General features: G+C 36.2%; 1 protein-coding gene across 2 annotated transcripts in view; it reads left to right on the top strand.

The window, feature by feature from the left end:
* Scamp1 (secretory carrier membrane protein 1) overlaps nucleotides 1–12,553 on the top strand; it is a 97,282-nt gene that overhangs the window by 9,707 nt on the left and 75,022 nt on the right. The window contains exon 2 of one of the 2 annotated variants that reach the window (XM_026393249.2): nucleotides 9,348–9,425. The exons of the other annotated variant lie outside the window; for it this stretch is intronic. Coding sequence (XP_026249034.2) covers nucleotides 9,348–9,425 — 78 coding nt within the window. The remainder of the gene's footprint in view (nucleotides 1–9,347; nucleotides 9,426–12,553) is intronic. 2 annotated transcript variants of the gene reach the window in all.

Raw genomic sequence — 12,553 nt, forward strand, 5'->3', positions numbered from 1 at the left:
GCATGAAAACTTTTAATTTTGATGAAATCCAATGTTCTCCTTTTTCTTTTGTTGCTTGTACCTTTAGTGCCATATCTAAAAAACTATCGCCTAACCCAGTGTAGTAAAGATTTACATTTATATTTTCTTCTAAGTGTTTTATGATTGTGACACATATCTGAGGATTTTGATTCATTTTGAGTTAGTTTTTTTAATGTGGTAAGAAGTACTGGTTGTTTATTTAAAGTTAATTTATTTAAAAAATATTCCTTAAGAATTTACTATAGATATAAGACATTTTGAAAATATCTAAATCTCCAGTTCTTTGCCCACTTACTTGTTTCTGTAAGAAGTCATGTGTTTGGGGTTTTGCCACCACTTTATCTTTAGACATGTTTCCTCCTCTTCCTCCGCCCCCCTCCTCCCTCTCTCCTCCCCTCCTCCTCCTCCTCCTCCTCCTTCCCTTCCTTCCTCCCTCTTCCCTCCTCTTTTTTGCTTGCTGTGTTGCCCAGGCTGGCCTCTATTCCTGGGATCAAGTGATCCTCCTGCCTCAGCCTACAGAGTATCTAGGACTACAAGTATATACCACTGTGCCTGGCTTTAGACATTTTATTCTTTCTGTATGTAGTTCATGTAGCTCAGGCATGGTGCCACAACATAGAAAGTGAAATTTGGAATAGCAGGACCCTTTACTTCAGTGGTGTCTTAATATTTGCCAGTAAACCATTAAATTTCTGTTGTTTTGATTATATAATTAATGAGATTTGAATGGACTTAATTGTCATATTCTGGCAATGGCAAGCAAAGCATATTCTTAATTTTTACAAATCATTTTACTTAAAATGGAAGAGTTTGTCAGTTTATGTCTTCATAATTATTTAAAATTTTGTGTAATGATTATGACTGTACTAGAGAGTAAAAAGGACTGAGCTCAGTTGTCTCTAAGAGTTTGTTACCATTGCAGTGGAACAGAGTAGGATATTTATTTAGCAAATATATGTGGAGCTCCCAAAGTCAAACTCTATGAGAGTCATTATAGATACAAAGATGAGAAGTCCTTTATGTCAATAAGTCCACCCTTTAGTTGGGAAACATAATGCATGATAAATGCCTTTATGGTCAAGAAAAATGTTGCACGTTTTTCATATTGCAGGAGAAAAACTTCCTGAGAAGGTGCTGCCTAAGCTGTCTTGAAGGACAAAGAAGCATTGCTCACTTTGTAGCCTCTATTCCCCAAAGTGTAGCATCCAAGGCAGAAGGCATTTATGGATAGGAAATTCAGACACAGGATAATATTTCAGTTTACTCAGGAATAACAGACTTGGACTAGAACTATTACATGGTATCATTTTAATAAATACTAAATCTTTGAAATAGAAAATCTGGTGTTTTATACTTTCAGCACATCTTAATTGCACTAGTTATGTTTTAAGAGCTACTGACCACCATATTGTTCAGGATAGGTCTAGATGAATAAAATATTTAAGTTAAAGCAAAATTCTTGAGACTGAGGAGGACTGGTCCTAGGACAAGATCCTGAAGCTACCAGTTGCAAAGAACAAGGCTAGATATAATTGGAAGTATATCCACTGGACCCATAAGCCAGAAAGATTTTTATAATGAAAATTTGGAGAAGGGAAGCATAAATTATTTATATTGAGTCTGTTTTGACAATAGATAAGAGGGAAGGATAATGAGAAGCAGGGAGAGTTTTAGGGAGGAGGATGGTCCATAAGAAGTATTTGTTGCTTGAATTGGTTGGGGTTTGTAAGCAGGATTTGATGGTGCTTGGTGGTCCAGCAGCCTGGGGTTTGAATTTACATTGAGTTTAAGTTACATTCAGGAATGTGGAATAGATTTATTTATTTTTTTGCTTTGGTCTATTACTGTTAACTGATTGACTTTCTGTTCTTTCTCTCCACCATCCAGCCTTTGTGATTAAATAATTAAATTTAGGACATCTTAAATTTTTTCTTTATCAGTTATAATAACAGTAGATGACTTTTGCACACTGTAAAGTATGTGTGATGAAAGAATGTCAATTGAATGTTCTACTCCGATCTAAAGTTTTCTACATTCCTTAGTTGTCATTTATGCAAAAGATGTGACTTTACCCATCTTTGCAGCCTCCACCCCATAAGTGATTTCACCAATTGTTCATTGTCCATTCTCAATTATTTAAAAAATTTTAAAGGCCTAAAATATGTTAATTAAATCCATAGGTATGACATGGATAGGCTTATATCTTGAAAAGCTCATTTGAGTTCTTTATGGAGAATAGACTAGGAAAGGGTTCAAGGATGGGAGGGAGACTAGTAAGAAGTCTATTGCAGTTTATAAGTGAGAAATGCTGGCAGCTTGATCCAGGGTGAAGGAGGGGGAAATGGCGAAGTGGACTGAAAGGAAGTGGGAAAGGCAACTGATAGTAGCCTGAGGGTGACTTGGTTAAAACAATGTTTTTTGTTGTTTGTTTTGCTTGTGTATATTTTAAAGTGATGAAGACTTGAAATATAGAGATGTGGTATTCTGATGAAGCAGTTGAACTTATGAGATAAAGGGATATTTGTTAGGATAATCCTAAGAAAAGGTGGCAGGAGATGAAGCTTTGATGCTAGGAGGATTTTTTGTTGTTGTTTTGCAGATATGCTTTGTCAGGGTGGCATAAATTTTGAACTGTAGAGAATATCTAGGCAAGTGCTCTACCGTTGAACTGCTTCCCAGTCCTAAGCTGCAGGGAATATCTAACCAAAGGAAATAAAAGGACAGAAATTAGAATTATATTTGTAGTCTCTTATTTTTAAAGTTGGAGGGGGAATAAAAAGAAGGTGAAACGAGTTAAATTAAGCAGTAATCTATAGCAGTTGTTAATCATAAGTATGGTGGGGATCAGTATGTATACTAGTGATCAGTAAATGTTTATATACTTACTAAAATCTCTCACAGATTTTATTTAAATATAGGATGGCCTCAAACGCTGTACATAGAGTTTTTTAAAAAATATTTTTAGTTGTAGGCGGACACATACCTTATTTATTTATTTATTTATTGTTATGTGGTATTGGGGATTGGACCCAGAACATCATACATGCTAGGCAAGTACTCTACCCCGGCCCTGTATATGGAGTTTTAATGGAATACAAAATGATAAAGAGTATTGGTTCTATCTGTTCTGATTTTAAGGCTTAAAGACATACCTTAAGAGATCCAAGTGTATTATAAAGATTTTTTTAAAAAAATTTTGTAGTTGTAGATGGACAGTATGGCGCTATCCTATTTATTTACTTTTTTATGTGGTGCTGAGAATTGAACCCAGTGCTTCCCATTTTCAAGGCAAGCACTCTGCCTCTGAGCCACAACCGCAACCCCTATTATAAAGACTTTTGAGGAGGGAAAAAAGTCCAACAAAGTCCATCTCTGAGTGTAACAAAAGTGACTCTGGGAGTTTACAGGGTGTTTGCTCAGTCCCAACTTTCTTCCCATTGACCTCCTCCATGCCAAGCAGTGGAAGCCATTTTCAAGTGAAATCAGTATTTTTAAAGCATAAAAGTTGAGATGCACTGATTCAAGTGGAGATTGATCTCTGCCACCTTGCTTTTCCTTCTTTGCCCCTTTCACATTTCCTCCTTTCTTCTCCATGCTGCTGTCTGAAGAACTGCAGGACTTTGTGAAAACTGCTTTCATGCTGCCATTTCTCACCAGTCGGAATGGCAGAACAGTAACTGTGCATATGGGCTCTGTCTTTGCTCTGGTGACTTACTGGCAACTCTACTAATCTCTGTTCCCTTCACATGCTGTACTTGCTGCTCTCTGCTCCTTTTCTAATCACCTTTTTATGACTTAGCTTCTTTGGTCTCTCTACCATGACTGGTGGTGTCGGCTTCTACTGATAGTAATTAGCTGTTTTTAATGTCTCATATTCCGTCTCCTCAAGAAAAAGGATCTAATTGAATTGGTTAGGCATCATCCAATCTAGAGTTACTTCTGTTGGGGCCTGCCAGTCATCCTCATGTCTGGTTCTAAAGATGGTACAGAGGCCAATTCCTCATCCTGTCATCTGTTGCTGTGGTTAGAGGGTCACAAGACACAAAAGTTGGACAAAGAACTGCTTCTGAAAAGTTTTCCTTAGAAGATGAGTGTGGCTATTGTTTTTGGCTGATTCATGTATTGGTTATTCTTTATTGAATTCTCAGTGAATCATAAGTGGCCATAATGAGAGCAGCCTCAGTTTTTAAGTCTTTTCCACACGCAGTAACTTTACATGTAGTGCCTCATCAGCCATTTTATTGATTAAAAAACCTGATGTACAGTGAAGTATGAAGGCTTCTTCAAAGTTTACACCTTCTTGGTCTTGGAACTGAGATTTGAATACAGGCAGTTAACTTTCCAAGCATGACATTCAGTCTGTAGCACAAGATATCAGAGCTGCAGCTGACCAGGGTGATTATCAAATTACCTGTTTTAAAGATGAGAAAAGTGACATTAGAATTTAGGTGACTTGCTTAGGGTCACTAGTCATTGTTAGAATCAGTGTCTGATTCCTCCACTAGTGTTCTTTCTACTACAGAGAAAGTACCCAAGATATACAAGGTTTTGCATACTAACCTTGAAATTTAAATTATATGCTAAGAAAGATTGTAATGGATACATGATATGTGGCTGTACACAATCATCCATGTAGAAGATCATTTAAAATACATTGAAAATATACTACCCTGATGGGTTTGATAAAGAAATTGAGGTTAAAGATTTTTAAAAAGCTAATTATACTAGATGGAAAAGTTTTACTTTTTCTCTTATTTAAAAAAATACTCATTTTCATAATGCATCTGGTTTTTAATGAACTATGACTGTGATGTTAAGTGGTATAACAAAAGTGTTGGCAGATTACCTTTGGCTTCACTAATGAAATAAAGATACAGCCTTAATGTGTATGCAGAATGCCTTACTTGTTATTCAAAAGTTAATAAAATACAGGGCCTAGTATGTTCCTGTAAGCCAATAAAATAAGACTATCTCAGAATAGTTCTTTGTTAGAAATGCAAATTCTCAGTTACCATCCCAGACCTTCTGAATTAGAAAAAAGATACCTTCAGAGTGAGGCTCACCAACCTGGAGTTTAACAAGGCCTCCAGATGATTCCAGTGCATACTGAAATTTGAGAACCACTGCCCTAGTAGAAACCAAGTTGTCAGTTGAAATAATTTCATTTTGATTGTGTTGAAGAAAAAGAATAACATTTTCTTGACAAAGTATTGGAATCATTTACAATCAGTTCAACCATTGTCTTTTTGGTTGAAGTTGTTATTGTGGTGAACTCTGTTTAGTTTATCCAGTAGAAAAAATGTATATAGGCATTAGAAAGTCCTAGTTTTGAATTTTATCTGAGACTTACTAATTGACCTTGAGAAAGTTTCCTGAACTTGTTTTAAGATTACAGCTTCTTTCTCTGAAAATGAAACTGTACAACCAACTAGAAGGATCACAACAAGGATTGGAAATAATTTTAGTAAATATTGGATACTTAATAGGCATTAAAAAGATCACTCATTATTTAAATCTTCAGTTCTATTGACTCCTCCCAGTTTAGAGGCTGTGAATTTTTTAACACCATTCACAATTATTGAAATTAACTTGAAATATTAACTATGTGATAATTCAAAGATATCAGTTCTTTACTTCCTAAATCTATTCTCAGCCTTGGCATATCCTGCACAGACTCTACTGCTTTGTCATCTAATACTGCATTAGGAAAGATTCCAAGTGGATTAGAAGCAAACTCTGTTCACTTGAGACAATGATTTTGTCAAACTGTCAGTTAACTTTTAGCCTGGATTAATATCAGAAGAAGCAAGTACAATTTGGTTACAATAGTTGGAAGTGGAACATTTGAAGAATGATTTAATTTTGGGTCTTTTGGGTACTAAGTTATACTTTTTTTTTTTTTTTTAAATAGGGACTGGAGTTGTGGCTCAGTCTTAGAACACTTGCCTGGTGTATGTGAGGTACTGGGTTCGATTCTCAGCACTGCATATAAATAAATGAATAAAATAAAGGTCCATCAACATCTAAAAGAAAAAGTGTTTAAAAAAAGGAAGGTAAATTTTAGGATACTTGAGTATCTGGGTACATGCATTTGAAAAATGAAAGTTGTGACCCAGTATATTTCTGTGGCATTGAGAGAACAACATAAATAGTATGAATGTTGGTTAAGCTGTATGTTACTGTTTTAGATAGCTTTTGCATTGCTGTGACCAAAAGACCTAACAAGAACAATCAGAGGAGGAAAAGTTAATTTTGGTTCAAGGTTACAGAGGTTCAGTCCATGGTTAGCTGATTCCATAGCTCTGGACCCAAGATGAGGTGGTACATCATGGTGGAAGGGGATGCAAGAGGAAAGCAGTCCAGCTGTGGCAATCAAGAAGCAGAGAGAGCACCACTAATCTGGGACAAAATATAAAGCCCAAGTTACACCCTCAATGACCTACCTCCTCTGGTCACACTCCACCTATCAACACTTGCTGCCCAGTTAATCCATATCAGTGAATCAATCCACTGATTAGGTTAAGGCTGTAAACCCTATCATTTCACCTCTGAAAATTCTTGCATTGTCTCACATGTGAGCTTTTGGGGGACACCTCATATCTAAATAGTATCTTTATGACCCTACTTCTGCCTTTCTCCTTTTTTCCTTTGAATTAATTTTGTTCTGTAATAATGAAAAACATTTTTGTAGTTCCAAAGTAAAAACTACAAAACAGGTATGTTTTGAGAAGTCTAGCTTCCAAGCCTTTCCTCTCTTTACTCTTTCCTTCTTCTCTTCTTCTCTCATAGGCACACATTGTTAGTTTTGGATGTATTCTTTCTTTAAAAAAGCACAGTAAATACATTCATTCTACCCTCCACCTTTACACACAAGATAACATTGCATCTTTATTCATTCATTCCTTAGCAATTTATATATCACCTTATATAATTTTACAACAATGTAACACATTAGCACTATTTTATCATACCATCCTCTATTGATATACATTTAGGTTGCTTCTAGCCTTTTGCCATTATATACAATATTTTTGCCAGCATATCTTTGGAATAGATTACTAGAAGTAAGACTGTGGTTTAAAGGATAAATCCAGAGGTAATTTTGCTACATGTTCCCAACTTTTCCTCTGTAGAGATTCTAACAGACGGTTGATTTTCCTCTTAGCAGTGGTTGAGACCCCTGTTTTCTTATTGCTTTGTCAAGGTTATGTCAGACTGTTGGATTTTTTGCTAATCTGATAGGTAAGAAATGATTGTGTTAGTATAATTAGTATTTCTTGTGAATGAGATTAAACATTTTTTCATTTACATGTTTTGAACTATTTTCATATTTATGTTCAATTTTTCAGAAAGCATTTCTTTTTTATTACTGCTGCTACTATCTTGAAGAATTGCTTTATTTCTTTTTAGGAGTGGTAATACTCTTTGAAGATTCGGTATCACCAGGCATGTATGATTAAACAAATAAAAAACCAAAAACCTTATTGATTCAAAGAGATCAAAGTCTAACTTGGGGAGGGGGAAGACCTGCATAAAAATTATGGTTCAGTAAAATAAATGCTAATGGAGATAAATATGGAGGAGTGTGGGGCACTAAACCTGGGGTGGAGTGACTAGGAAAGAGGCCTCCTACTGGGAACATCATTGATTATCATATAGGATAATACCTGGAGCTTCTTAGGCTGACCCTGCTGGGAAGAGTTTTCCAGTTGGAGGAAGCATTGCAAAAGAAGGTCATGGTATCTTGCAGACTCATAGGTTATTGCTTTTATTGGGTGGTAGTGAGGGTCAGATTGAGACTGCTGCTGAACCCATCTGGATTTGACCTTCAGCTCTCTGCTTCTTATCTCAGATTCCTTCACTAAATTAGGTTGACTTCAGCAATGCCAACTTGAAAATTTTGATTAAAATATTCATTTTTTGTTTTCTTAATTTTCTTTCTGATGCATGCATCTCTTTTTGATAATCTCCCTTCTCTTAACACTTTTGGGTAAACTTGGGGATGGGGAACCCTGGGGAGTAAGTAGAGTCATTTTAGTCCCTTCTTCCCAATTTATTGTCAAGCAAGTCTTTATTTATTGCTTTTCCTTTTATCCTTGCCACTTGCTTTTTTCCAAGTTTGAGGCTCCTGCAGTAGCTTTTTTCATTTGGCTAAAGGAGAAGGATATGCCAAGGTGAGGGTGATTATGAGATAGTTGATGAGTCTGGAAAAATAGGCAAGGGCCAGGCTACATGATCAGAAGCCTTGTATTTCATTTTGAGGGATTCCTATTTTATCTCACAGTTAGTGGAAAGCTACTAAAAATCCAAAATGGATGAAAGTCAAGGGAAAGGGTTTAGAGGAAGAGGAATAATAAGATTAGCTTTACATTTTTGAAAGGTAACTTTGAAGACTATGTTGAAGAAAATGGATTGGAAAAAGTACAGTATTGAAAGAGAGCAGTATCACCTAGGAACCTGTCAGAAGTACAGATGTTCAGACCCCACCCTAGACCTCCTGAGTCAGAAACTCAGGTGGGAGGCAGCAGTTTGCACTTTATTTAATCCTTATTCATGCTACAGTTTGAGACTAGAGCTATGAAGGCAAGTTAAGCTGTATCACAGTTTGTAAAATGCTTTTCACATGAATTATGTAGTTGATTTTGTTGATGTTCATTATATTTTTCATATAATCAAGAGAGATAAAATAAATGTCTGGGATTTTGTGATTCAGTTATTTTTATGAAAGCCCAATATAAAAAGATTTGAAAAGCTGGTTTAGTAGAGTAATATACTTGGGAGACTGTCTAGGATCAAGTGGAAAAATAAATAGTCAAGTAGAGATATTGGCATAGAATAAAGCAAGTAAGAGGTACTTAATCTTGAATGCTCTAGATGTTGGCTGTATGCGACGTTGATTTGTGATATGGTACTTAAATCTGCAGTTGGGAAAACTGATGGAAGATGTTATAAAACTGGCGAGCATGAACTCTTCATGAGCCCAAAGGAAAGGATGGTGGTTTTACCCAAAATTTGTTCAGCTGCTCTTGTGCAGTCAGCTCGACACAGCTATTAGGAGGCGGTCTACTTTCTGTCTTTATAGAATAACTAGCAGCTGATTTGCATCTAACCCATTTTTGTTTTGCTTTGAGGGTGTGAGATCTGTGGATTTAGATTTCAACTTTGTTGAAATGGGACTGGATGCATCTGATAATCTTTATTTTCCTCTTTTACTTTGTTGAGTGATCAAAAGTACAGATAAAGCAAATGTTATGTAAATGCAAAAATTATATAATTATATCTCAAAGGATAAGTAATTTTTTTTTCTCCTTCAAATTTTATTCTAGGATCCATCAGTTACACAGGTGACAAGAAATGTTCCACCAGGACTTGACGAATATAATCCATTCTCGGATTCTAGAACAGTAAGATTATTCTTAATTGGACCATTTTTAAATGTTTAAATAAAAACCAAGCAGGAATTATATTTTAATTGTTTTATTTTTTAGTTGATTTGTAAAACATAAAATAAGAAGTTAATGTTTCACTTAGAATTTAGCAAGTCAGGATTTTTTTTTTTTAAAAACAAGTAGGACTATCAATAGTAACTGAAAATTTCCATATTGGTCCTAGTGAAATACTATCTACAGTACTTGACATACAGGGAGGTAAGAAAGTGTTTCTTGGTATATACATTGTCTTCATGGTAATATGGAGTGATACTTTGTTACAATGGAAATTATATATGTAACTATACACAATGTTTGCATGATTATCATTTGAATAGTAGGAGCCTTCTGACAGTGGTAGACCAGAACCTCTGGAACTTTACTTGGTCTAGGAAAGCATATTCTTCCCCATCTTATTTATAAAATGCTGGGCTATTAAAAAAAATCATAAAGAGCATTCTTAGTTTACCTGTTAGGGTCCTAAGCTCTTAGAGTTGGAGCAATTTTTTATGTTCTATCTATGGTTTTATTGTGAACCAGATTTGAGAACTATTGAGGTAGATTCTATTGAGAATTCTTTTCAAAATTTCTCTAGCAAATAACTTTGTCTTCTATTTTTGTGTCTCAGACATCACTCTCAGTTTTAAATGTTCTTGGCTCTTGAAATGCTAGTCATCCTCTGAAAGATATCAAAGTTCTTTACTTGTATGCTTGGAGTTACCTGTCAGTATGATGATCCTTAGGTGATGATCACCTCTTCCTGATAAATGTTTTTCACAGTCTAAAAACGAATTCCAAAAGATTATGTATGTTTTTGCTTGGAAATTTCTTCAAGATGCACTGTATTAACTCTATAGTGTAAAGAAGAGTGTGGGGGGAGGGGGCTGTATTAAGCTATATTATGAGCTATATTAAGCATCCTCTGTTAGCCTTGCGCCATGGTGGTGTTGGTGTGGCATTGCATGATCCATATCTGGGCTGCGATGCCGATGCCGGTGGCCTCCACCTTGGCTCTGCAAAGAAGCCTGCTTTCTCAAGGTTCTGGATCTGGGTGTTACTTATTGGGGCTAGACCAGCCCACCCTCTGCCTTATTTGGTGAAGAACATTATATTGAAAATCCTGGGTTAATTTCCCTATAAAAAAAGGGATTCCGCACTACTCCCTTGTGCTCTCTCCCTCCCTTGCCTTCCAGTGTGAAAGCAGGACCCTTAAGGTGGCAGAGCCTTGTCTGTGTGGTCTTTTCTGCCGCTGCCCACACCACGCAGAGTGAGGATCAGCTTCCACCACCGGGGCAGCTTGTGGGTGGCAGAAGAGCTTTAGGCTAAATGATGATAAGAAAGAAATGTTTAATCTTTGTCCCTAGTTCCTGGCTTCTCAAAGTCTTATAATCTCCAGAGTGATATGGGTTTTTTTATATGCTAATGAGAGGACTGGGGACTTGGGCCCCTAGATAGCTTCTGGGTGGGTACTGGTCCCTAGAAATTCCAAGCATGATTAGAGGGTTGGAACTTTAAACTTCCCTTTCAAGGGAGGAGAGAGGAGAGACTGGAGATTGAGTTAATCTCCAATGGACAATGATTTAGTCAATCTTGTCTCTGCAATAAAAACCTCCAGAAAACATCAATGGAGGATGGTGAGGCAGGAAAGTACACAGCAACTCTGGACCTCCTTCCACTCTTTACCCTTTCAGCTGTTCCATTTGGCTGATCCTGAACTGTATCTCTTATAACAAACTTGTAGTGATAAGTAAATTATTTTACTGAGTTCTGCGAGTTGTTCTAGGAAAATGTCAAACCTTATCTAGTTGGTGTGAAGTACAGTGGCAACCTGAAACCTATGACTGGCATCTAAAGTGAGGACAGTACAAGTTAAGTACTGAGCCTTTCACTTGTGGGGTCTGTGCTAGTCCTGATAGGTAATGTCAGAATTGAACTGAATTGTGGGATACTTGGTTGGTGATCAGACTGCTGAAGAATTGGTTCATGTGTGTATGTGGGGGCGAAGCCCCACACTTGGTGTCAGAAGTGTTGTGGGTGGTGAGCCCAAAAGAAAAAGCACAAAAATGAACTTTCAAATTTCACTTTATTTCAAAGCCCTTGTTTGGCAGTCCTTGCTTATGTGTAGCAATGGTGTCCCAGACTGGAATAACTGAGTGTTCATTGAGCATGGGAGTTATAGGTTGAACCATGTGAAATGACCAATACTTGGACCAGTTTTGACATAAAAATCATGGGTTGTTATGATTCAACTTTAGTAAATTAGTGCTGTGGATGTATGGAATTATAATTTGGTAGTAAATTGCTGAAAGGGAGAGAAGGATCTAGCATCCTGTATTCTACTACATGAAGTTCTCTGACATGGTTTCTGGGGTGTGGAGATGGAAACAAGACTGTTTTTAAAGTTTGCTCATAAAAAGTGAAAAGAGATTTTCATATAATTTTTGAAAGACTTTAATAGCAAGAAAGAAGTTGAACTTTTTTAATGTAACAGCTTGAGATGATTCTTATCAATAGTAGTAGTATTTTTTATCAAGTTGTCTTTGTGCCATGTGCTTTATCTACTGTACTAAATTGAATTGTCACAACTTTCAATATGGGCTCTTTAAATTTTCATTTTTAAAGAATCTGAGACACAAGATATCCAGGTAGTAAGTGGCAGATATGATTTATTAACCTATTTTTGTTTTCTGTAAAGCTTTTTTGCCTTTTGCTAGTGCTATATTTAGCAAAAGATGCCTAGAAGATAAAAATTTTTCATCTAAATGGCATTTTAAAGATTACATATAGACACAAAGAAGATACATCCAGATAAATAAAACAAGAATGTAAATTATGATCCTAAATGCTAAGTCTGCATTCACAGAAAGGCTTTATGAAAGAGAATAGTCTTGAGCAGGGAGCTGGGCAATAATGAGAAGTCAGTTAATAATGAAACACTTTTCTTAGATGTGATGAGCAGTGGTACTGTCTCAGGACCGGGAAAATCATTGGTATGAGAGAATTTTGGTGCATTTTCCATTTCCCTTTTTACATGAGGGAAAATACAGTTGAAATAATAAACAATTTAAACATTCCGTTGTTGCCTGAATTAGGTGATATCAGAA

Source organism: Urocitellus parryii, chromosome 1, assembly GCF_045843805.1.
Source record: "Urocitellus parryii isolate mUroPar1 chromosome 1, mUroPar1.hap1, whole genome shotgun sequence".
NCBI lineage: Eukaryota > Metazoa > Chordata > Mammalia > Rodentia > Sciuridae > Urocitellus > Urocitellus parryii.